The 25,955-nt window shown below is 51.3% G+C and overlaps 1 protein-coding gene across 2 annotated transcripts in view; it reads left to right on the forward strand.

Moving 5' to 3' along the window:
* Positions 1 to 25,955, forward strand: part of LMX1B (LIM homeobox transcription factor 1 beta) — a gene marked incomplete at its 5' end in the record, with an annotated part of 84,600 nt that overhangs the window by 53,095 nt on the left and 5,550 nt on the right. For both annotated transcript variants that reach the window (XM_082067986.1, XM_082067987.1), the window contains one exon: positions 24,609 to 24,841. In XM_082067986.1, the coding sequence (XP_081924112.1) occupies positions 24,609 to 24,841 (233 nt within the window). The remainder of the gene's footprint in view (positions 1 to 24,608; positions 24,842 to 25,955) is intronic.

The following is a 25,955-nucleotide window of genomic DNA, read 5'->3' on the forward strand; positions in this document are numbered from 1 at the left end:
CAGCAGCATACAGACATAACAGCAGTTCTGTCTCCAAAATCTGGCTTTCCAGCGTAAGGCCTGTTGAGTTTCCATGGCAATAGCCACAAATTCCTCCCCAGCTCTTCAAAGTGAAAGACATATTTGTTTTGCTCGTGCAATTTTGTAGCACAAAAGCTCTCTCTCTTTTTTCACGTAACACCTGCTAATCTGCACTTGGTCCCTTTGAAGCCTCCTGCTGATCAGAAATTCAAATACATTTTTGCATGCTAATCTTAGTGGTAATCTAGAGCTTGTGTCTTTCATGTTCTGTCTGCAAAATCAGTTTTCTTTATAAATCACCAAAAATATTGCCCCCGGTCGCTCTCCATGGAAGGATGAGCCGATAGGGAAATCACGCTGTCCACAGCCTGGATGTTGATTCTCTCAAGGTGCAAGGCGGCTGGACGAAGCTATCAGATCAGGGCTTTTAACCACCCGATTGCTCTTTGTGAAGAGGAGGAGAAAGGAGAGAGAGAGGAAAAAGGGGGGGAAGGGCTTTCATGAGCTCCTGTTGAACACGGGCTGCGGAGGGGCAGAGCGGCGGCCTGGCTGCCTTCAGCTGTCATGTCGCTGTGCTGTTGGCTCAACAAAGGAGCGAATGTGGCTGCAGAGCCAGACAAATGAGTGCTTGCTGCAGTGCTTTTCTGCTCATCGGATGAATAACCACGCAGCCACGGTGCTGAATTTGCAGCCTGCGCGTCGGTTCGCAGCCGAGGCGGCTGTGCCGCGGTGCTGGGTGGATGCTGGCACCATGCAGGTGCTGGCGTGTGAGATGGGGCTGCTCACGGCTCCAGAGCGTGCACGGGGAACCTGCCCAGATGGGGCAGGATGCCCCGAAACTGCAGAGGGTCCTGGTGCTGCCTGTGCCATGGAGGGATTTCCAGGGCGCTGTAAGGTCGGGCGCCGGCCGGCCTGCAGCGGGAGATGTAGCTGTAGTGCTTCACAGGTACCCAGTGGTATCTTCGTTTGCATCAGCAGTAAAGGATTCAAATGGTTTGCCCTTAGGGTGCTGCTGTGTGTCCATGATCTGTCTGCCAAATCACACCAAAACCCCATGTCCCACATCTATCCCAGCCCCAAATCCACCTTAATTCACCTTCCAGTGGTGCTGAGCCCGGTGGGTGCGTGTGCTGGCAGCGCAGCGTCAGCTGCTGCGTGCGCACAGCCTTGCTGTGTTACTGCAGAGCTCCTGGGCGCTTCCGAGTTTGCAAACAGAGGGTTTGAGTTTCGCTGCAGCTGGGGCATAGGAAAACCTCTGTGGCACAGTTATTTTAAATGACCCGGTCCTCATGGAAATTTACCTTGTTTAAAGTTATTGGTTTTTTTCCACTACTTAAATAAAAAAGAAATCTTCATGGTTAATTTCTTAACTAATAATTCAGTGAACATACACCGCTCTCCTCTTGGAGGACATGAACAGTTTCCCAGTTTCACGGGACATGTTCGATGTGCAGTCCTGGCTGAGCGGTGCAGGAAGCCATTCAGCCCAGACACTTCTCCCCGAAGCCCGAGCCGCCGTTTGCCGGAGCTGGAGACCGGCCCCGAGCCGCGGCTGGACCGGGGCCCTGGGAGCGCAGCGCAGCGCCCGGGTTCCAGTCTGAGCTGGGCCGGGCAGCTCTTCCTCCGCGCTCCGAGCTTTGTAAAATCTTGACTTTCAGAAAAAGCTTTGTTTGTGAAAGCTCACAGTGCATTGCAGGGAGGAATGCACACTTGCCATTTCATACAGGATCACTAGCAAAATATTTGAAAGAGGATTTTCTGTTTGTTTGTCTGCATCTTGCTGCTATCCAAATTCTGTTCCTTTCTTTAGGGCGAAGAGTCTGAGTGCACAAGGAGGGCTATGGTTTCTGCAGGCAGATAATATAGCCACGTACTACAAACACGGCAATAATTTCCCTGGGCCCTGCGATCCACCGGGCGCGTTGCAGGCAGTCGGCGGAGGCCTGGGGGGCTCCCAGGGCGCGCAGCAGCTGCAGCGAGACGCTTCTCCGCCGTGCTCGGCCGCGGGGTGCGCAGCCGGCGCTGAGCGTCCGGCCCGTCGCCGTTCTGGTGCGGTAACCTCTGCCTTTGAAGCCGTGTGCCCGCAGCTCGCAGAGCTGGCTAATACGTCAACATCAGTAATTTACCAAAAGGGGGGTGAGGGTGGAAGAAAGCTGCAGCATAAATCTCAGTCTGGCTTTATTCTTTTACTTAAGGTTTTATGTCTTTAAAGGAAAAATGCTGACAACGTTCTTGCTCACAAAAAGCCTTTTGAGCCAATGCCAGGACTTTGCTCAAAACTGCTAAAAAGTCAGAGCTGGGATCTAAGAGCAGTGCTGATGTTTCCTCTACTTCCTTGCTTTACTTTGATTTTCCGGCAGCCGAGGTGCTCGGTGTGCCTGCTGCGTTGGGTGTTGAGGTGCGGGTCAGAGTGCGTTTCTGTCTGTGGAACCGTGCGGGTGCTGGTGTCGGGCTGGTGAGGATCTGCTGGAGTTTGCGTGTTTGCTTTCTCTGTATCTGTTACACTTCAGTCTGGCAAGAGCGACTTTAAAACAATATTATTGGACTTGAAATAGTGCAGCCAGGCAACAAGGGGCCTTGTGCTCCCGGGAAGGGCTTTTCCCCTCTGCAGAGAGCGGCTCCGGGAGTGGTAACGCCGGCAGCCCACCGTGCGGCAGAGCTGCCGTCCCCGCAGGCAGCGCCAGGCTCGTGCCATAGTAACCAGCGCCGCCGAAGCAGCGGCCGCCTCGCCGTGAGCGTCCTTCTCTGCGGCAGCAGCCTGCTGGTTCCTGCGCCCGCCCAGCTGTCGGCCGGCGGTTCTGCAGCCGCGCTGTCGGGCTTGTCGAGCGTTTGAGGCACAAGGTCCTGCGGCTACCTCTGCCTTATCATAAAGATTTCCAGCCTAATAAATCGCAGGGAGTAATTTTTGATGAAGATTCTGCCTGGCTAAGGGGAGCTGACCCCACACATTTTTCTCGTCTCTGTAACAGTCTCAGTGCCACCTCCAATACCCTGGGCAATGACCACGTGTGTCTGCAGGCGGCTCTCCATGATTTTGGTAGAGATGCTCCTACAAGAAAACGTGCGTTCTGGGGCCTGTGTGCGTTGTTGGCATTGGGGTGCGAATCCCAGGGAATCTCCTGCCGGAGGAGGCCCAACCGCGAACGTGCCTGTTCTGAGCGGTGTCTTATCCTCCTGCAGAACTGTTTCCTTGCTTTCCCCCATACTTGATTGCGTCTCCAGCTTCTGATTCCAGCCACCTCACTTGTATCTAGAAACAGCAATGTTTTCTTCTCCTTTGAAACTGATGGGCCCAAATTTCATGTCCAAATCTTGATGCTCTAATTTAGAAAATAAATATGAATTAGATATTCGAATCCTAAGCTTTTATATTATAAAAAATGGATGTATATGGAATGACTGGATCCTTACAACGTCCCTTTTATTGCTGCTTGTGCTGTGCCATGCCCTGGTGTTGTAGCAGTGCTCCCCAGGAGAATGCAGTAAGTTCTTCTTAAACCTCAAGGGCTTTTGTGATCTTCTCACTTGCTATTTATAGCTGATTAAAGCTCAATGATAGTTGCCCCCGTGCTATATTGGTCCCAGTGGGAACGAAGGGCATTCGGCACCTCACGTGATCAGACCCTTCACAGCCGCGTCTCGCAGCTCGTTACAGAATATGAGCCGTAAGACTGAACACTCCCTACATTTTCTTATTCAGACTCATTTCGAGCTCCGGCTCAGACTGGAGATTTGCTGAGTAAATAGTCTCAACAATAATCTCAGCCTGATTCCAACTAATTAAATCCTGTACAAACATCCCTCTCTGGGCCAATATAGCGAAAGACAACGAAAACACAGAAAACCAGACATAGCTTTCCTCCAGATTTTGCTCGGCCCTTTAATCCTGTATCTTTTGAAAGATAGTAACGTCCATAAGATGAGGGGTCAGCCTTCCTGCCCTCAGCATCAAGCAGTGGAATTTTTCAATAATGAACAGCTGGGTCACCAGCGACACAAAAGCTGCTGTAATATCCTGTAGGCTTACGGGGCACAAGAGAAATCCCAAAGCAAATCATGATGTACACAGAAAGGGACCGTCCTTTTCTATTAAGGAGGCCACTTCAAACCAGTCTCGACACCACCTTTTCTCCAGCTTTTTGGAGGCGAGATTATCCCCTGCGTGTATTTGATGGCGCGTTGGGGGGTGGCTCTGATTGCCGTTTTAGAGTCAGAGGAGCTGCAGGAGTGGCGGGAGGGCTCTGGTTATGGGGCTCCTCGCGTGCCCCGGCCGGGCTGCTCGCCGGCAGCGCTGCCCGCGCCGCGTGGCGGAGCCGGCGGTACCGGCCCGGGCCGAGCCAGCGCCGGAGCCTGCGGGAGCGGCGCTGGAGCTGCAGCTGTGCTTTCGTTTTTATGAAACCCCGTGGAATTCGCGGCCTTTTCCAGGGAAAGAAAACGTTACCTTGCAGGATTTTTGCTAAGTACCCAGTAAAGCAAAAAGCGACCAGGGTAACATGACCAAAAAGAAGTACTACAACAACGTTTTAATGCATCGCAAAAGTCAGTCTGAGATGTATGCAAGATATGTTAGAGATTCGTGATTAAAAGCAGTTTGTGTCAAGGAAGTTCCCACTTGCAACATGTAGAACATCTGACAGTGATTAAATGGAGCTAGCTATTAGATTTTCCTAAAGAAACAATAGTTAAACGTATCTCCACAAGTATGAAACACTTTATGTACTGTATCTGGTACACCTCATTTAAATTGACTTAGATGGAACAGACACACTAAGTCTAACTAGTAGGTTATTAAGAATATAAACCTGGTGCCCAAGAATTTACAATCAGTTATATGGGAGGTATCCTGACTTTCCTCCTTTTCCCAGGGCTTTTATTTACTAAGCATATGCTGTAAAGATGTCACATTTACAGCAGGGGACATATTTAGGATGTTTCTTACAAACAGTTTTAAGTTATATACCTGTAGCAAATGCATCTTGCTATTCTGTATCTTGCTGTCTAGAAAGTCTGCCCCGGGCTCCAGAAAACGTGTGTTAAAGAAGAGTGTATGTGTTGGGAAGAACACGTGCATAATTTGAGTTTTTAAGTTTGCTTATTATAGTTTATGAATTTTAGATAGAAATATGACAGAATTGTTTTCTACAGAGTGACAAGCTTCTCAGCTCTGTTAAACCACTCAGAGGTTTGAGAAATGTGGTTTAAATTAAGTATATCACGCTTCTAATTCTGGTGGGTGACAAAAAGAGGAGCGTGGAGATCCATCGCTCCCGTGGTGTCTGGTGGTCGCAGACGCGCTGGGAGCTGGGAGCACCGCTCACTTTGGTTCCCTAGGAAATACCGTTGTGGGGGTGTCTGGGCGGCCGCTGCCGGGCCGCGCCTGCACGTGGGTGCTCTGATCCGCGTTGGTTCGACGCAGGGGAGGAACAGGCGAGTCGGACTTGAGGTTGAGCATTTCAAGCTGCCTTTAATTCTGATTGTCCCTCTTCTTTTGTGAGAACGGGCCGAATTGCTGAAGTAAACAGCTACAGCGCTGCAAGCCCGATCAAACTCACTGCTTCCGAGTGTGGGAATCACATAAACAGCGCTCATACCCCTTTCCTGTGTGTCGCCTCCATCGAAAGGTCTTTACAAGCGCTCCTGCTCCCAGCAGCGCTGCCGGCCGCTGCGGGGCTGGGCCCGGCCGGCTCCCTCGCGCCGCACGGGCCGCTCGCAGTGGTGCAGCATCGCAGCGGTGCAGCATCGCAGCGGTGCAGCATCGCAGCGGTGCAGCATCGCAGTGGTGCAGCATCGCAGCGGTGCAGCATCGCAGCGGTGCAGCATCGCAGTGGTGCAGCGCTCCCGAGCTGAGGGTGCTGAGGGCCGGCGCTCAGTGGGTGGGGAAGCACGAGAGCAGTCCGCTGGGGCTGAGGGGTAATCGATGGTTAAGTCCAGACTTCTCTAATTTGCATAACGCCAAGTCTAATAAAATATTAATGGTAGCTTATCTCACTTTCAGATAATTTAAGACAGGCAAAAATTAAATTGGAAAATATTACTTCAGAAATACGAGAGAAAAAAATGAAGACAATGTCTGGAGAGCAGGAAACGTAATTATCTCTTTCAGGTTTACAAAATTGTTTGCTGAGTTGCTGTCAGGTACAAGCCGGCCTGATGCACAAAGCTGTCCAGAGCTTGGTCTTTCTAATGGGAATCGCAAACCCAGTGGAATTCCGAGGCTGCTGCGGGTCAGCCGGAGGATGGACGTGGAGGACGTGGCGTGTCTGCTTCATGGGGTGGCAGGAACGGTCGCTATAAGAAATGACAGCTTTAAGGGTGGTTGTTTTCTTGCAGTTGGATTCAGTTGAAATAATTAGGGCTTGAAGCTTTGCCAGGAGTTCACTCTTAACCAAGAGATCATTACTGCAATTAGGTGATAGTTTTGACCAATACATTCTGTGAAATGTCAAATACTAGAGCGTGTGTGGGAGCAAAATAAAAACCCACAGGGCTACATGGCACTTCTGGGCCTGGTGCTGAGCTCTGTACATTGTCCTGTGTGTTTTCTGCACCGCTCTGGCAGCTGATGACCCCGTCAGCTTTCACAACAGACAGTGAAGCGCAGGAGCAGTCGCTGGCTCTGCGTGTACCGGCTGGGCCGGGGCCGCGGGCCCGATCCTGCCGGCTGCTCCGGCGCCGTCCGGTGCGCTGCCGGCACCCGCGGCTGTTGTGAGCGGGATCCCAGCCGCCAAGCCCGTGCCGCGCCGCACGCCGAAGGAGGGGGTTGCTGCTGTGAACCCCGAGTACGTGTGGAAAAGCCAGGCGGAGGCCGGCAGCGTGCAGCCAGCGGGAGGTGACCGCTGCGTTAGCGTCCCCTTACGGGGCTGAGAGAGCCTGATGTGGCGATAAGGAGTTAAAGGTTCTTCTGAATTTGAAATTTGTAGTCACACCTTTGCCGTTGTGCCGGCTGGGAGCGTGGCAGACGGTTCTGAAATCAAGGGCATCTTCTCTCAGCAATTCTTTTCCTGTTGAGCAACCAGTAAGTCCAGCTTCGTTATGAGGCAAAGCACGGTGTGAGCTTTCAACAGGCAGTGGTCGGATATCCTTCATCCAAAAGAAACCGTACTACACTTTGCCAGTATAAAACACACTCCCACCAAGGAGACATCACACAAGAGCACGCGGCTGGGGGCAGGGGGGAGGCTGAAGCTGCCGGCCATGATCAGATGACAGATATTTTTGTTAGGAAATAATACGTTTCTCTGATTTCCTGAGAGGTTGAATATAAAGCACAAAACAAGGGTCGGTGATGAAATCCAGAAGAATGACCTCCGTGTATTCTGCTGGAGGAGAGTAAACAAGTACCTGTGTGCTGCCCGGGTCCAGCAGGCGCTGTTTGGACAGCTGCGCTGCCCGTTGAAAGGTGCTGCTTGAGAGCGGCTGGGTGATAATAATGCTGGTTCCATATAAGGTTCATATAAGATCGAACATCTCTATAGAGAGTGCTGCGTAGGGTTTATTAAAACAGCTAAGAAGTTGGATTTTCTGATGCATACCAACTACTAATGTAAAACATGCTCCAGTGAGAATTCCTTGAAAAACTGCATTTACTGCTGCAATAATAGTAAAAGGTCACCTTGGATCACATTTGCAAAAGGTCAGACGCGGGTAGAGATAATGGCCTGTTCACTGTAGTTCCATTTGCAGCCACAGCTGAAAACCAATCAGGATTAGACGTGGAGAAGCGTTTCTTCCATTTTGGTGGATTGTGTGGTGGACAGGGGTTATTCATATAGCGAGGAATGTCTCTGGGCCTGGTAAAAACTGTCAAATAAGGCTGAAGTATTCTTACATGCACCATTGTGCTGAGCTCCTCTTGTGTGTCTATGTTCTTGAGATGCATTGGGATGAGTACGCGTCTCCAAAACAGGTCACTAGCACAGCTTCATAGAATGGCTTGTTTAATGTGCATGGCACAAGATATGTAATGCAAAATGTATGTACGTGCACTTTCCAGGATGACATTGCAGTATACCTCTCGTGGGCATGTGGAATTGTTATCCTGGGTCTGGTGGGAAGTTTTGGTGTGAAACGGTTGGAGTTGCGCTGTTTGCTGCCGGCGGTTCTGCATTCTGCACCGTCCGCTCTGCGGAGTTCGGGAAGCGCCTCCTCGCAGGCCGCTGGTCTCGGCGCAGCCCCGGAGCCCCACCAAGAGCTGACAAACCTCGAGCACGGGGATAAAGGAGGTTGTACTGAATGCGGCCTCTCCAGCTGTTCTCAACCAGATGTGCTGAAAATGCTGCAAGCCTGTTCTCAATATTGCAGCTCTTTGCTTTAAAGAAAGTGTATTCCTGGAGAAGTCCCCGTAATTGAACTGTTCCCAGGAGGAGCAAGCGGTTCCATGGACATGAGCTGTCTGTGAGGAGAGGGCTCGTGGGAAGTTAATTCGGTTGTGATAGATTCATGTTGTTTTGAATGATCCTGCTGGTGTTAGTTATTTCGACAGGGCACGGTCCAGAGAAGTCCAGTGGAGTTTGCAATGCTTGTCCCTGCACTGAGAGTAAATGAAGGTCTTTGCCTAATTAATTTGTATTGCATTATAAGCCCAGTGCACCTTCTTTCTCCAAATTATCTGGTATCAGTTAAGAGACACAGGAAATGTCATCTATTTTTGAAACAGAAACGTTAGGACACGTGCCACAGGCTCCCAAATGCTTCAGTGAGAGAAGGCAGCATATATTCATGGCTGGAGTCTGCCCTTAAATCCGATCACATTCTCTGTCGGCCTCTAATTCCATCATGGTGACCCTTGCGGTATAAGGTGTAATATAAAGCAGCAAGTGACTGTACTTACTGCAGCTGCCTAAGACCTGACAGGCTTTTACTGAGTACACAAGAGCATTTGGTACCATTTATTGCGAGTCTCTGAAGGATGCAGAGTGATCAGTGTGCTTGGAAATGAATGGTCTTTTCATGTTGCTGATTTCATTTCTGGGATGGACACAGCGCTCCTCAGCGCGAGGGATTAATAGTTCTGGCTGGATGCAAGTGGAGCGCAGCCAGCGCTTCACACTGCGCCGCCTGCATCAGGCACGGGAAATAAAGCGTGGGACCTGGAAAGTGGTTTCCAAATATTTGACAGACCCACCAGTGAAAGTCGGTGCTGTTCCTATTTCTAGGCTGCCAGCAATTTCTAGTAAATTTTCCCAGAGAATCGCTGCTGTCTGCGAAAAGGCTTCGACATTGCTCTTTCTTAACCCCCCGTTCTGCTGAAGGTTTACCTTCGCCTCTGGGCAGTTTGATGTTGCTAAGCAAAGAAAGAATAGCTGTGTCTCCGGCATGTTTGGGGCGCTGGCGCTGCTAGGCAGACACTCAAACAAGCCTCGGGGGCTGCAATGCCGGCCAGGGCTGCTGCCTCGGGCATCCAGTTCATTTGTTTTGTACGAAGTGCAGCAGAGGCTCCAAGGAGGCATCGCCAAACAGTGAGCGCTGCGGTTCCAGAGAGAGGGGCGCCCTTTGTGTGAGCCCCCAGCCGGCTGCCGGGGCGCCGGCAGGGGAGCAGCGGCCCGGAGGAGGCCGGGCCCGGGGGGCTGCGGTCCGGCCGGGGGGCTGCGGTCCGGCCGGGGGGCTGCTTCCCCCCCGCGGACACGGCTCGGCCCCGCCGGAGACGGGAGTCCGGCGATGTCGTCACCGTGACGTCACCGTGACGTCACCCAGCGCGTGGCGAGCCCGGCCCCGTGGCGCTGCCCACGCGTGTCCAGCAGCCGCTGTCCCGGGCCCGTGTCCGCCGGGAGCCGCTGCCCCGCTCCTCCCGAGGTGGATGGAGTCTGGATGATGTGGGCCTGAGAGTGACTAATTAGCATGCGAGCTTCCTCAGAAGGGTTAACATGGGATCTTTTTAATTGTCAAAAGAGTTTCAGGCTATTAGTGTTGGCATATTCTTCAATAATCTGTTTTATTTTTACCTGCTGGGAGCTTAATTAAAAAACAAAGAGGCTCAATTTAAAGCCCATTACTATGCTAATTTTGTAAGAACTGGGCGGTGATTAAGAAGCTTTAAAAAGAGGAGTTTAGTTTGCTCTAGGGAATGGGTTGGAGGCAGGTTTTATTTCTTTTCATTAGCTAGCTACAATTATTTATAAACTAAATGGAAATGATATTAAAGAGTAATGAAAAAAACAGCATCTATGTATTATTGAACAGCAGAACTTTTTTTAATTTAGTATCGAAGTGTGCAGAGCCTTTATTACTGCAACTTGCAGTTAACGCAGCTAAATGCAGTTGTTAAATATAAGCGGCTTTTAAAATATGCCCATAAATACAGAGCTGTCCGGTTTGCTTTTCCTATAGATCACTAGAGTAAGTTTATAAAGGTATCAGCGTAACAATGAAGATGTACTACTATCTCCTTCAGAAAGGTTTTATGAAGTTTATGCAAGAAAACTTCATGCCAGAGTATATTGTAACATTGTACAATCTAACAGCACCACAAACTTCCCGCTGTCTTTGGTCTGGCGTGCAAGCCCCAGCTGAAAGGTGCAGTTCCAGCGGCGTGGGGTGGGTGTCCGGAGGCCGAACGCCAGGCAGGCGCCAGCGCGGCCGCGGCTGCAGATGTGCCCGTGGACACGGGCGGGGGGGCAGCAGGAAGGCCCAGCTCCCGGTTCGGGTGTGTGAGCGGGCAGTGGGAGGATGGCGCTGGCACAGGTCTGGCCAGGGACAGACTGACTGTGCGCTTGGCAAGAGCAATTTTGAGCTGAATCCTCAAAACAAGGGTATCTGTTTGTGGTATCTGTGAGGATGTGGGCAGGGGGATGTGCCCTGTATCTGCCAGAGGAACTGGCAAAACTGGTGTTCCCAGCCATGGGAGCAGGAGGAGTTGCTGAGCCTGTGTCTGGAGGAGCCACATCTCTGGTAGCACCAGGGCCTTCTACAGTAACACCACTTTCCTATGAACTATGGAGCTCATGTGGCATGAATGAGATCTGGTTAACCTGGCCCACCTAGCAGCTCAGTCAACATTTGAATTCACACTGAACTGTTCTCTGGTCCTCTAAAGGAGCACAAACCCATGAGCAGCGCTGCCGTTCGGAGCTGGGACCGTCGCAGCGCTGCCGGCTGTGCTGGGTTGTCCGTGCTCCAGAATGCCCGCAGCTCGGGGTCCTGCAGACCAGCCGGGGGGTGTCCGCACTCTGCAGATCCCTGCCCAGGTGTCACCGCTGTTGCTGATGCTTTCTCATGCGCTTCCTCAGCCTCGCCTCCACATTTCTTCAGTCCTTTACTCCCTGCTGGAGTAGGATGTGCTTCTCATATGTGGTCCCTTGCTGTGGGCGCTGAACCTGAAATACGACACAGGTTTACAGGTAGTTTCAGCGTTGTACTGGGGATGGCCTGGCAGAGAACCGTCTCTACTTCGGTGTTATAAGAGAGTCCTTTGGGAGAGTAAGAGGGAGGTGTCCATGAGGAGCGTCTCAGATTTGCCTCAGTATTTAATTGCACGCACAGTGGGGTTCCCCGGCCGCCTCCCAGCCAGCGACACGAGGTGTCCGGCTCACCGCAGGAGCCCCGCAGCCAGTGACGGGGCTGCGGGCGCCGCGTCCCCGCGCAGGGATGGGCTGTCCCCGGGGCCGGTTCCCGAGTCCTGGGGAGCAGCGGATGCATGTCCGGAGGTCTGGGCTTCTTGCTGGTATCTATCTGATTACAACAGGAGTTAGAACCGTAGAGACATGTTTTGTGACAGAGCTGTTGCTGTTGGTTCTCAAACTTACTTTTAATTAAAATTTTTATCTTCCTGCCATTTCATCTTTAATTCTATAACAACTTTATACTTCTCACACCAAAAGGCTGGTGAGGCATCTCTAACTTAAATAGCTGTTGCAGCCACTAAGGTGATTCTTGATGAAAGAAATAAGTTATGAGAAAGGTCAGTACAAGAATTAAAATTACTTAGAGTGCCTTTCACATCCGTGTCTCAAACGTCTATAGAAACAAACACGATTTCTGCGGCCCAAGTCTTCTGCGTGGATCCGAGTTCGTCTTGCGGTGCAGCTTTCTGGAGCCGGCGGGGTCTGTCAAGTCACAGTTCACCGCGTGGCTTCCACACGCACCTTGGGGACAAAAGCCCAACACTGCGAGTCTGCTGTTCTGTGGGTAAAGTCCGGGCTGAGCCCAGAGCTGCCTCCGGAGACAAAGGGGATAGCTTAAAATCCCATTTGGGTTCTAAAGGCAACCCGGGCTATCCAGGATCCCTGAGGTCTTAAATGTCCCTTGGCCTTCTTTTGACCCTGTATACACCTTACATTCTTCCTTTAATGACTGACACTCAGTGGGTGTGTGCCTTCGGGCATGCTGGAGCTGGAGCTGCTGCTTCATCAAAGCAACTGTTTACAGCTGGTTTGAGTTGGATGCCAATAAACAGTATTCTTTTTGTCTCAAAATAAAAAGCAGCTTAAGTCCCTAATGATAAGGATTTTGTGCTTTGTAGAGGAAAAATTCAGCGAGGTTGGGACAGCCAGCCCTCAGCTTAGCAAGTCAGAGTACTTTATACTTCCAGCTAAACCACTTTTATCTCCTCAAGGGAGTGGGCTATAGATTCTTATCATTGTGGCAGAAGTGATGAGGGTAACATCTTTAGTTGGAAATCATTGGCAACATGTGGAGAAAGCTTAAGATGTTGTCACACTTTAACTTGGTCCTAATCTGTTCAAAGGCAGTTCATACTTTCTAACTGTGCCAGCAGGTAGTGAGAGAGAGTCAAAGACCGTCAGGGTGAAATAGCTTGTGCTTTTCTTTGGAGAGTTTATGACTTTCATAAAGTGGGTACAAAGAAACTGCAGCAGTAACTGTTATTGTCTAAATGAAGAGCTTATGTTCACCCAACCATATTTCATTAACTTGTACACCCAAGCTTCTACATTTCCTGCCTGCTCGGTGCAGTGCTAGCAGCAAATCTTGAATGTTTTAGTGCCCGTTGTCAGTGAAGTGAGGACAAGACAAACGTGCAGATCAGCCGTGCCCCTGGCGTGACCGTGGGACGCGTCGCCGCGCGGGTCGCGTGGCCGCGTGTGCCGCCGTGCCGCCCGGGCAGGCTGGGCTGTGCCCCGTGACACGGGCGGATGTGAGATCCGGCAGAGCTTTCCTTCCAGCAGCAGCGACGCTGCAAACAGCACCGTGGTGGCAGAGCTGGGTCCTGCGAGGGGCAGAGAGCAGGTTGGGGCCGAACCCCCAGTGGCGTTCAGTGTCCTCAGTGTCCCAGCCGTGCGCGGGAGCCGGTCAGTCCTGTCCCGGGCCGCAGGGCAGTTCCTCGTTGCTCTTACTGGAGGTTAAACTGACACAGCTGCCTCTTGATTTGTATCCAGCAGATGGTATTAAGAACCTCAGAATTTCTGGTAAGCAAACTTCATTCTATTTCAGCAAATATTGTGAAAATAAAACCCAAGGGCTTTGTCAGCTTCACAGAAAGGACAGTGCAGTCAGAGCAAGATTTTTTTCAGCCAGATATTCAACAAAGCACCTGATTTTTGGAAACATTTATGTCCCCCTCGGGAACACCATGGGACGTTTCTGTGTGTTTACAGAGCAGTTCCAAGCCATACACATTTTCTCACCCGAAGAAGGGGATGCTGTACTGATATGGTGTGCTGGGGACTTTGTGCACTTTCTCTCTAACAGGCATCTCTGTTTTTTCCGTGTGTGTATAATAGATATACGTAGACATAACTAAAAGTTAAGCAAGATTTTCCAGCTTTGACCTCCTTACAAGTTTTCATTTAATTAAAAAAAAAATCTGAAAAAGTTAATAAAATGTTTAGACAAACCTTTCTAGTCTTGTGGGCTTAAGGGAATAATCCTCTTTGCATGCCTAATAATGTTGTTGGTGTCTAATGGGATTTCGCTCTCACACATGTGGAAGTGTCCTCTCTGATATATGTTTAACTGCTGGAATAACTTAAACCCCCTGTGCCGATGCTCCAGGCAGCGCCGGGTCTGGGCGCGCGCTCGCCTTGCCCGCTGGCAAGTCCCCGGTGCGGGTCTGGAGCCCGCGTGCCCGGGCCCGGCTGCGGCACAGATCCGGTAGCCCCGTCTCTGGGACTCCACTGGCCACGTTTCCCCTTGCACAGGCGAGGAGGTTTTGGTAGTTCCGTGTAATCCAAGAATTTGGTTTATAGAGCATCTGTAGTATTGCCCATACTAGAATAGCTAGGCCAGTCTGCTCCTTAACGTAAAAGAGATGAATCAGATCTTCGGAGTCTTTGAAAAAGCCTGTGTTGAGAGACATATTTATTTTCCATTGTAATATTAATAACAAGTAATTGCCATGATGTTAGTAAGAGTGACTCCACGCTACAAGAACAAGCGGTAACTGCTGTGGGACACAGCTCCAGGTGCCTGAGTGGGGCTGGTCTGTTTGAGGGGGTTTTGTGCGGCGTGTTTTAGTGTTTCTTTCCTTTTGTTAGTGGCATTTTTGCGGGGTTTCTCCCGAAGTTCCGTGATCAGACTCCTCTGTCTCCTCAGAAGAACAGAGTTTGTGAAAGACGGACAGTAAAGAGAGACAGTGTGAGATGACTGGGGAAAATGTCATCCATTGAGGGTCAGACTAATAGAGCACGATTTAGAGCAGAATATAGTGGAGACTTTTGTAAGACAAGCAGCAACTTTTCACGCTTGGATGGGGATTCTTGGGTTAAATTGCTATCTTTGAGTTCTGAACTTGGAAAGGTATTAAACTGGAATTAAACCTTTACACAATCCGGCTCTTGTGTCATTCAGGATTTTTTGGGTCCTGTTTAATTGTACATCACAGCAGGGTTCTGAGTGACTGGTGCTCTAAAGAAATGAGGGTAGGGTTAAGTCTGCAGCCCACTGCTCGCTGCTAATCCTCCTTGTTCCTTGAAGAAGGATTTACTTTTGCTGCCAGCCTGTGAAAGACTTTCCTGCTCCCGAAGAGATTGCTGTGGCTTTCCTGGGGAGGTGTGGTTGCTATAGCAGGGAGTCACGCCTGGGTATTCTCTCAAACCCCACTGAGAATGGGCCAAAAAAGAGCTGAAGAAGAGTAAAACTGGGGATTAAAAAATGGAACAATGGCAGACAGGAAGATAGGAGTGGGAACAAATGGGAATTACAGCACCAAAAATAATGCAAAGTGACAAAAAGAGGAAATAGAAAAATAATAGCTGACAGTTGGACTGAAAAGAGAAACACTACAAAAGAACGATTTATTTGCAACAGGCAAAGAAAATAAAAGGGCATCTGGGAAATAAGACACAGGCCTGTGCTGAGAGCTGCTTTGGTTCTTACTGTACTGCAAACACACACGCACCAAGGACCCAAAACTTCCTCCATAGCCCCTCTCAGTCCCGTCTTTGCCACAATCTGTTTATTCAAATGACATCTTCTTGGGTTTTAAATTGTGTGTTTGCTGTTAGGTGACATTTCTGGTTGTGGCTGTTCCTAGGGACAAACTGGAGGGTGGTTCTGGGCTTTTCCTGTAAAATATTGACCTGTAGATCAACAACAGAAGAAAAGGTCCAGCTCTGCTCCAGTTCTGCTGTTGAACGCTTTCCGAAGCAGCAGCTGCCCCCGGGAACGTGCCCGCGGGCACTCGGTGCTGCTGGAGACGCGTTCTCCAGCTCTGGCCGCGGCAGTGCCCGGCGGGCCCGTGTCCCTGCGCTGCGCCCCTCGCTGCGCTGCGCCCCTCGCTGTGCTGCGCCCCTCGCTGCGCTGTGCTGCGCCCCTCGCTGTGCTGTGCTGTGCCCCTCGCTGCGCTGTGCTGCGCCCCTCGCTGTGCTGTGCTGCGCCCCTCGCTGTGCTGTGCTGCGCCCCTCGCTGTGCTGTGCTGCGCCCCTCGCTGTGCTGTGCCCCTCTCTGCGCTGTGCTGTGCCCCTCGCTGCGCTGTGCTGCGCCCCTCGCTGCGCTGTGCTGCGCCCCTCGCTGTGCTGTGCTGCGCCCCTCGCTGTGCTGTGCCCCTCTCTGCGCTGTGCTGTGCCCCTCGCTGCGCTGTGCTGCGCCCCTCGCTGCGCTGTGCTGCGCCCCTCGCTGCGCTGTGCTGCGCCCCTCGCTGCGCTGCGCTGCGCCCCTCGCTGTGCTGTGCTGCGCCCCTCGCTGCGCTGTGCTGCACCCCTCGCTGCGCTGCGCCCCTCGCTGTGCTGTGCCCCTCTCTGCGCTGTGCTGCGCCCCTCGCTGTGCTGTGCTGTGCCCCTCGCTGCGCTGCACCCCTCGCTGCGCTGCGCCCCTCGCTGCGCTGTGCTGTGCCCCTCGCTGCGCTGTGCTGCGCCCCTCGCTGCACTGTGCTGCACCCCTCGCTGCGCTGTGCTGCGCCCCTCGCTGCGCTGTGCTGCACCCCTCGCTGCGCTGTGCTGCGCCCCTCGCTGCGCTGCGCTCCTCGCTGCGCTGTGCTGCGCCCCTCGCTGCACTGTGCTGCACCCCTTGCTGCGCTGTGCTGCACCCCTTGCTGCTCTGTGCTGCACCCCTCGCTGCGCTGTGCTGCACCCCTCGCTGTGCTGCGCCCCTCGCTGCACTGTGCTGCGCCCCTCGCTGTGCTGTGCTGTGCCCCGCGCTGTGCTGTGCCCCTCGCTGCGCTGTGCCCGGCGCTGGAGCACGGACATCTCGCCCTCAGGGTTTTCAGATGCCTCGTTTTGCTCCTAAACCCCTTTGCTCTACAAATCAAATGCAGCCTGACTTGCAAAGACACAAGGATTTTCATCCCAGTGAAAGAAGCAGAAATTTTCATTCAATTTAGATTTTGTCACATTTCAAGTAACATTTTAGAAGAAGCTGGTCCCACATCTCACAGCAAATCTCGCTGAATGCCTTTCCTGCACCCTACTGCTTTATATATAGGAGAGGCAGAGAGATGTAACAGATGAAACATTTTGTTTATGAAGTGTCTATGTTTTGTTTTATTTCCCATGTTTTTGCAATATAGATAACAGATTACACCACAGAGCTTTCATTGCCTTGTGCTATAAAGATACTATAAAGCCTTTCTGGGTATTAATAATAGATTGTGTTGATGAGTTTGGAGAAGCTGGCAATAGACCCCCCGCTGCAAAGACATTAACACCACAGGACTAAGGTATCTCTCCCTTGCAAATCAGTTGCTAAATTGGCTGTGCTGATGCTTGGGCACAAGCTCTCGTACAGCGTCGGTGCAGCCGGCACAGGAAGTGATTTTGTTTTATACTGGCAAATAACGTTTCTTCCTGTTAATGTTCTTAGTTGAGAGGAAAGGCCCTGTGTAAATTCTTTCCCTAAGTCATTCCTGCCAGCCAAGAAATAACTTAGAAATTGCATTTGGATTGCTTTGACACATGATTATTTTTTTCTGTAAAAGTGAAGGCCGGGGTAGTGAATCACCACCAGTGCAATTTCCCTGCTTATAGGGCCTTTAGGGTGAATTTTCATATCGAAATTACATTAGGAGAATTTCCCTGTGTTGTTTGTGATGTAAATTCAAAGGCGGCTGTAGATCCAGGGTGCCACTCAGCGAACGAGAAGGATACGGCGTCTCATCAGAGAGCGCCGCGCCGGAGCGGCTGGGACGGGGCCGCGCCCGCGGGAGCCGTGGGGCGAGCAGCTGGGACAGCGGCGCTTAGTGTAATGTGTGCAAATAACCGAACAAAAATCCAAAGGAAGAGACATGAAAAAGGTTGGTTTTGGCGATGGCCGAGCTCAGCAGTACAGCAGGAGGACAAACTCCCCAACACACGCTATGCTTTTATAGCGCTTCGCAATGATTCGAAGCAATACAAAACGCACAACAGCACAAGCCCAGTTAACCTTTTTTAAACTCATAGGCAAAAATAACACTATTTCCCAAATGTTTGCACTGCCTAAAATTATGATTCTAACAAAATAATCGTATTTTGTTAATCTATTAGGCTTCTTAATTGCAGCCGTGGCTTTATCAATTCAATTGGCACCCTTAACTTTTATAACAGTTTCTGTTCTACAGAACAGATTAGCAGAAAATTGCAGCTATAATCTGTACAGTGCAATTGCTGTGCTATAAAGAGGAATGGGAGTAGCTGAGAAGAGCAATTGGATTCCCAAAGGTGGAGCACAGTAGAGCAATATCAGTGACTTTGTAAATGAAAAATTGTTTTAATTCCCTTCTAACAGCAATAATTCGATTCTTCATAAATTTTTCCATCAAAGCGTTGTAAGGAAAAATGCTATAAACCAGAACTGCGTGGCAGTGATGGAAGACAGTTGAACAAAGTGGTCAATTAGGAGATGAAAATTAAGCAAAGAGAAGAATCTGTTCTGTCACATTCTGCTTGAAGCAAGAGACTCCTCTGCACTTTACATTTTATGTTTTAGTTTCTAGTTAAGGAAGATGTAACTTTTTAGGTCATTCTGGCCCCACTTGAGCAAGTTACGTTAGGATGGCAGCTTTGAATTCTGCGTGCCTTTATGCATTTTAGCGCATCCATTGTTGTGTCTTTGCAGTTGTCTCGGGGTTGTGGTTGCAGCCCACGCTGAGCTCCGCTGCGGGGCTGGTGGCCGAGGAGCTCTCGGGAGGGTGCTGAGCAGGTGCTGTGCCAGCGCTGCCCTGCAGACAGCACCGGGGCTGCGTGGCGTGGCGGGGGAGCCGGGGACAAAGGGCCCCAGGCTGGTGGAGCGGGTGCGGGTCCTGCGCCCTGCCCAGGGGGGCCGTCAGCTCACTGTCCACAGAGGACGTTTGCCTTTGTTAAAGCCACGTAAAGAGAGAAAATGACCTTTGTGGCAGGTGCCGGGCCCGCTGCGGCACAGGCCTGTGGCGAGCGGGCAGCGCCGCCGGCCCTGGCGCAGGTGGGAAATGCTGAACGTGAGCCAAACCTGCTCTGGCGAGACCAGTGGGACCTTTTGCTCTTATGGGAAGGAATCAGAGGGTGACGTTCGCGCGGCTGTTGTGACACCAGCCGTCTCCGGGCACAGCCGCGGGGCTGGGGGTTCGTGCCAGCGCTGCCTGTGCGCGGCAGCGCCGCTTCCCGTGACAGCACCGGGAGCGTGTCCCCCGAGAACCACCGTGAGCGGGTACCGGGTGCGCCGCACTCCAGCCCCGGCCGTGTCCCCGGGCGCAGCGCTGGTGCGGTTTGCACCGCTGGGCGCTCTCCCTGCAGCGCACACGCTCCAGAAACCTCTTCTCCTCCCTGAAAAGAAAAGGTTTCTTTGTTTCCATTCCTAGAAACTTTTAATTCTTGCATGTTTTATTATGAGGCGGTGAAAGGGAATTAGCTTTCTCTTTCTGGAGTTTCAGCTATGAAATTGGCTTTAATAAACTATGTAATTATTTTTTCTGCTGGGAAAATCTTTTAAATGGATTGTGGGTATTTTTAGGGTTTCTTTCTTGTTTTTTGTTTTGTTTTTGTTTCCCTCCCCCCCCCATAGTAAAGTTACGATATTTCTGGTTTGCTTTAGTGCATCTGAGATGTTTTGAATGCTCAGAATTCAGCGTAACCAAGCAACAGTTTATCTTTATTTTTAATAAGCACCCGTGAGCCGTCAGGCACCACACAAGTGTCCAAGTACTATGCTGGGAAAAAACCCCATCCATGGTATTTTCCCCATTCTGTGTCATCTGAAGATGATGGAAGTATCAAAATTTCTCCCAAAGAACAAGTAACAGATGTCATTTGTTAGTAATTTAATTTCTTCTCTTAATAAAACTCAGTTGTGTGAAAAACATAATATATTTTACTTCAGCTCTAACATATTTTGTACTACACGAGTGCCAAGCGAACTCCCAGCTGGTGTATAGGCAGGATAGAGATGTCATATACAGGCTGTTTTCAGAAAGAAAAGCGCCAGAGCTAGAGCCTATACCTACAATATTTACAGAAGCTCGTGATCACCCTCTTTGTATATTTATTAAATCAAGCCAGGTATCCGCTTTGGTTTCTTGCAACACTTAATGTCAGAATAGCACAGCAAGCAAACTGATTTGACACCTCTGACAGGCAGACGCAGCATCTGTCCCCTTGCACGTGTCAAACGGGGCGTAATGCCCTCCTGGTCACTGCTGCGCGGCAGAGGGCAGGAAGGAAACCACCTGGCTGAACCAGGCTGTTCCTGTCCCTCTGTCCTGTGGAACAAACCTCTTGAACCACACTTCATATGAACAGCAAATGTTGCCCTGCACACAGAGATCTCTCAGCACAGATTAAATTAGTTTTCATAAAACAATTAAAATGTGTTTGCCCCCAGCCAGGAGGAAATGAAGGGCCTGGTGAGCGGTGGGAAGGAGCGGTGTTGTCAGGACGTCGCAGAGCAAACAGCGGCGCCGCGGTCCCGGAGCGCGCGGGCCGGCCGTGCGCGGGTCACGCGCGGGGGACGATGAACCCGCGGGCGGGCGGAGCCCGATGCTGTGCCCGTGCAGAACGCACAGCGGGGCGGGTGGCGGTGCTCGGTTCTGAGGTTTACTGATCCAGCGATATCCTGACAAATCAAATCTTTATGGCCTCTTCCGCTGCTGAACGTTTTCATCTACTGTTTAAAGACAGGACCACATGTCTTAGCGTTTTCATTGCTTCTCAAAGATATGCAAAATTAATGTGTTACGTTCACCCAGCTTTAGCTGGTGAAAACTTTTTTACTATCTAGTAAAGTTGCTCCACAGCAATTACGACAAATACTCTGATGGACAGACAGACCATTGCTCCAAGCTTTAGCTCGGCTGAATCCCCCAAGTGTTTCAGGCATAGAGGCAAACGCACTTAAAAACTGCTAAACCTATTGAGTTGTCTTTCAGAATTGTCCAGGCAACAGAATTTATTTATAAAACTCTTGCAATCAGTGATTCAAAACAAGGTTTTCTTGTTCTGCTTTTCTCCTTTGTCCTCATTGAACAATTTTCTTTGGAATGTTTTCGTTGTGCTTTGGAGTCGGGAGATTTCCTGGGGCTTCTCATAAAGGCATTTGATTTCCACTCTCCACATACTTTAACAAGTCCAAGGATTTTGAGGTTTGACATGAACTTAAGAGAGCTGGAGATAATCAGCCATGGGGGTAAAAAGGCAGAGTTATGCAAATTATTTGTAAAATGTATAGAAAGCAAAAGGAATATTTCTTTAAATGTGGTTGCTGTGGGACTGACTCTTTGTTTCAGCACAGAATATCTGCATTCTCCCCTTCAAATTTATGGCTTTGATTGAAACCTGTAAAGGGGTGATCTGTAAAGTATTCCTGCTATCCTACACTTCTCAACAGGTTTATTACCGTTCATTTATAAAATGAACAGTCTAATGAGCAGTGGTTTAGATCACAGATATCAAAGTCTGGTCATTTGTCAAGATTAGTTTCCTGTTGTGCGATTGCCTTGTGCAAGAAGAGTGCATAACCGTGGGTTACTCTCTGGAAGCTGAAAAAATACCTATAAACACTTTATAAGATAGATTTAATGAAGATTTTATAATCTCAGAATTGGACCCAGCGCGGCGCGGTCTGTGTGTGTGTTGTCATGCAGAGGGTACCTGAGGACCGAGCATGTTGTACATCTCTGATGTTGTACAGCAGACAAACAGCAGACACGAAGTCCGTGCGGTGGTGTCAGTCCAGTTAATGTCTGGAGGAGTTACTGCTACATTGGCAACAATATGGTTTGTTATAACTGAAAGACTGCCTTTGAAACATTGCTGCCAAAGCACCATTGCCAGTAAATAACAAAAAATATTTTCTATTTATTTGTTAGAAATCTTTTGTTTTGGAGAGAAAGAAAAAAAACAAAGCACTCTGTAAAGCAGAACGACAGGGAAGATGCTGCTCAGACCATTTAATACAGATACACTCCCCAGCGCAGGCTAAGGAAAAACCTGGTTGTTTTTATGAAGAAATGTGCAGGGGCTCTGTGCTTTCCTGCTTAAAATAATTTGTGAACTGTTTTACATCGGTGTTTTCACTGGCACGTTTCGTGGGGCAGCTCCGGCCGTACCCGCGGGATGCGCCGGCCCCGCTGCTGCTGCCGGAGCCCGCGGTGCTGTGCGGGGCTGTGCGGAGCTGTGCGGGGCTGCGCCGGAGCCCGCGGTGCTGTGCGGGGCTGTGCGGGGCTGTGCCGAGCTGTGCGGGGCTGTGCGGGGCTGCGCCGAGCTGTGCGGAGCTGTGCGGGGCTGCGCCGGAGCCCGCGGTGCTGTGCGGGGCTGTGCGGGGCTGTGCCGGAGCCCGCGGGGCTGTGCAGGGCTGTGCGGAGCTGTGCGGGGCTGTGCCGAGCTGTGCGGAGCTGTGCGGGGCTGTGCCGGAGCCCGCGGGGCCGTGCGGGGCTGTGCGGGGCTGTGCCGGAGCCCGCGGGGCTGTGCAGGGCTGTGCGGAGCTGTGCCTGAGCCCGCAGAGCTGTGCGGGGCTGTGCGGGGCTGTGCCGAGCTGTGCGGGGCTGTGCGGGGCTGTGCCTGAGCCCGCAGAGCTGTGCGGGGCTGTGCCGGAGCCCGCAGCTCCGCGGGTCCGTCTGCCGGGGCGGGAGTGCCGGGGCCCGCGGCCGCCGCCCTGCCCGCTCTCGTTCCGCGGCGCTGGGCGCGGCCGCCGGGACCGCAGCGGCGCTGCCGAGGTTTCGCGCGGGTCGCAGCGCCCGCAGCGGCGGGATCGCGCTCGTTTCTGCGGTTCCTTTTGAAGATTTCCCAGAGCACTGGTAAGAGCAGCCGAGGCCGCAGCTCGGCAGCAGCGGCTTCTCCTGCGGGCAGGGCCCGCACAGCCCGTCAGAGCTGCTCCCGCTCCTGCGCTGCCCCATCCCTCCCACGGTGGGGTTTCCTGCAGGGGGACCGTGGGACAGGTGAGCTGTGCCGGTCCGGGGAGACAGGTACCTGCACACAGAGCTGCTGAGCTTCGAGTCTTGCAGTGTGCTCCGCTGTACCAACAGCCTTCAGACAAACGATACAAGCTTAATTCCGCTGAGTCGAATAGCTTTAAGCAGTTAAATAGAAACAACTTTTTAAAGTGCTTAAAATCTGCTTGCTCTTTTTTCCCCTTCGTGTTTTAATCTTTTCAGAGATGTTATTGTATATAGATAAAAATGTTTCCCGCTGAAGAATTTGCTAGCTAAAGCATTATCATATTTTTGTTATGTTTACCGGTCAGAACATAAAATCTTATTTCTCTCTTTCTGTTAAAGTTTGCACCCAGCAGAAGAAAAGCTTTGCAGACGAACCCAACAGACCTATGAAATAAGGGCGCCTTCTTACTGGCGCTGGCCATAAGTCCCGTGTGGCACCAGTGTCCCTTTAGCAGATTTAGTTTATGTGCACCCAGAACGAGCCCTCGGCGCATCTGGCGCGGCTGGTTCGACACGCGGCCGTGACCGCGCTCGTGCGCAGGTCCACGCCGAGGCAGCAAGGGCAGCAGTGGAGATCTTTGCTACTAGATCGAAAGATACAGATGGGGAAAACCCACAAGTTCTTGGGCACTCAGCCTTCCCTTGGCCGCCCTGTGCGGATGTATTCACATTTCCTCGTCCCTCGGCCCGCGCCTCGCCAGCATCCCGGCTGCCATTTGGCTGTGCTGCCCCGCTCAGCAAATGGAGGAATCAGAATCGCCGCAGCCTGTGCCTTCTGACATCAGAGAATCGCCTCTTCTAAAACGGGGGAGAACTCCGAGGGTGAAAATAACGATGGGCGTGCCCGTCCTGAGAGGCAGAATGTCCTTTTTTCCTCTGAACACACGGGTGCAGTTGTGCTAATTTTGTTGCTGAAATGTAAATATTAATGCACCTTGTACTTTGATGTATTGCCGTAAAGGACACTGAATTTCAAATCACCAAGGCCACTGTGCGATACAGGGACGTAGCTTAGCTATTCATCTTTATTTGGAGCAGCCCTCTCCTAAAAGCTCGCTTAGGGAGATTCCCAGTTGCCATTAGAAAAGCAAAATAAAATTAATCTAAATCATTCTAACTTTATCTTAGAAAATTAATGGTGGATGAAGGACGGGGTTTAGAGAGGTTTCAGAAGAACTGGTCTGGAATACAGTGTACGTTCTAGAGCTTGTGATTATAGTGGTAATGTAGCAGATTGTATCACAGCCTATCTCTGCCAAAGGATGTTTCACACCATTTAAAATGCACAGCACTCCCTTCAGAGACAGGTTGTTCTGGAATAACTCAACATCCGAGCAAAAGCCATGTTGTTCCACTCCTCTCTTTATCAGTTGCATGTGTGCGATTGCGCGTGTGTGTCGTCTTCTCCCCAGCAATAACCCGGAGTTTTCATGCTTTCTGTGTTCGTTTATCGGCCTCCTCGGAGACAGACAGCACCAAAAATGGAGAGTCGTGGAATCTGTTCAGAACGGGGTTCAAGTGCTGAAACTGCAGAGCCCGTATAAGAAAAAGTGTGAATTGGCCCTTCCTCTAAAAGGTGAATTAAGACTAATTTGGTTTTGAACAAGTTATCCAAACCGTGAGCGCTCCTTTTTGTTTCTCTCTTTGAAGAGAAACAAAATAGTGAGATAAGGACAAATCTGAGTGTTTTTCATCCAGCAAAGGTGATTTGGGAAGCCCTAGACCAAAGGGGTTTGGATGAGTTGCACGGCTGTGATGTTTCCGAGACAGGGATGCAGGTGTCCCAGCGTGCAGAAGCCTGCGCCGAGCTGGGCTGTAGTTAAAGAGTTTGCCGTGTTTAAATCCATGCGGTGACTTTCCTGCCTCTCTCTCACAGGCTGTTTGCCGCGAAGTGCAGCGGCTGCATGGAAAAAATCGCCCCGACGGAATTCGTGATGAGAGCCCTGGAGTGTGTTTACCACTTGAGCTGCTTCTGCTGCTGCGTTTGTGAGCGACAGCTGAGGAAAGGCGACGAGTTTGTGCTCAAGGAAGGGCAACTGCTCTGCAAGAGTGACTACGAAAAAGAGAAGGACTTGTTGAGCTCGGTCAGCCCCGACGACTCAGACTCAGGTGAGTTTTCCCACACCTGCTCTGACTGGAAAAGCCGCAAAGGTTTGTAGATCTTTCTTATAGAAAAGTATATCCATTTACACATCCACTTTATCCATATGCACACGCCGCCCATGCAAATGAGCAGGAACAGCTGAAGCAATCCCTGACTCCATCCTTAACTGGCTGTTTAGTAAAGGACAGAAAAGCTCCCGGAGGGAGGGAATGCCACGTGCGCTCAGGGGACCGGGGACCCCGTGCCGGTGTGCCGGGCTGCTCCCCGTGCGCTCAGGGGACCGGGGACCCCGTGCCGGTGTGCCGGGCTGCTCCCCGTGCGCTCAGGGGACCGGGGACCCCGTGCCGGTGTGCCGGGCTGCTCCATGTGCGCTCAGGGGACCAGGGACCCCGTGCTGGTGTGCAGGGCTGCTCCATGTGCGCTCAGGGGACCGGGGACCCTGTGCCGGTGTGCAGGGCTGCTCCCGGGACAGCGTGTACACGAACTGCTGCCAGCCATCGAAATCGAGCACTTGTTTCCCAAGAAAATGCCTACGAAAACCAACAATTGCCATTCTATTAGGCGTGCAAATGACATGAATGTTTGCCTCTGCTTTATAGGAAAATGCATTATTCTGGCTTAGCTAGGAGCAGTCATTATCCATAATCTCTAATCTGAGAGCCGTATTTTCCACATGGCATAGAGTTATATTTTCATGTCAGGAATGCTGCAGGACAGAGGTCAGCGCTGACTCAGCGGGACGCGCAGGACCGGGGCCTTTCTTGGAGCAGCATGTTATTGATTGCCATACTGTATTTGCAGGACCCCGAGTGCTCTGCTCTGTGAAGCTCATGTCACAGGGTTTGGGCTCTTTGTGAGTTTGCCCTTCAGCATGTCGTTCTCATCGCCAGCTCCGGCGTGGCGCTGTCCGCCCGTCTGTCCAGACGCAGCGGGGCTGCGGGCGGGGAGCGGGGCGCGGGACGGCCCGAGCGCTCAGCGCCGCGCTGCCGCAGCCGCTCCAGCCTGCCTGGCTCTGCTCCGCCTCCCCTTGGCGCGAGGGGCAGTTTCTCGCTCCTGGAGATGCTCTTTTGCCCTCGCTGTTCTCTGTTAGCCAAACCCAAACCTGAAAAACAAGTTGAC

Source organism: Streptopelia decaocto (assembly GCF_964273445.1).
Source record: "Streptopelia decaocto genome assembly, chromosome: 17".
NCBI lineage: Eukaryota > Metazoa > Chordata > Aves > Columbiformes > Columbidae > Streptopelia > Streptopelia decaocto.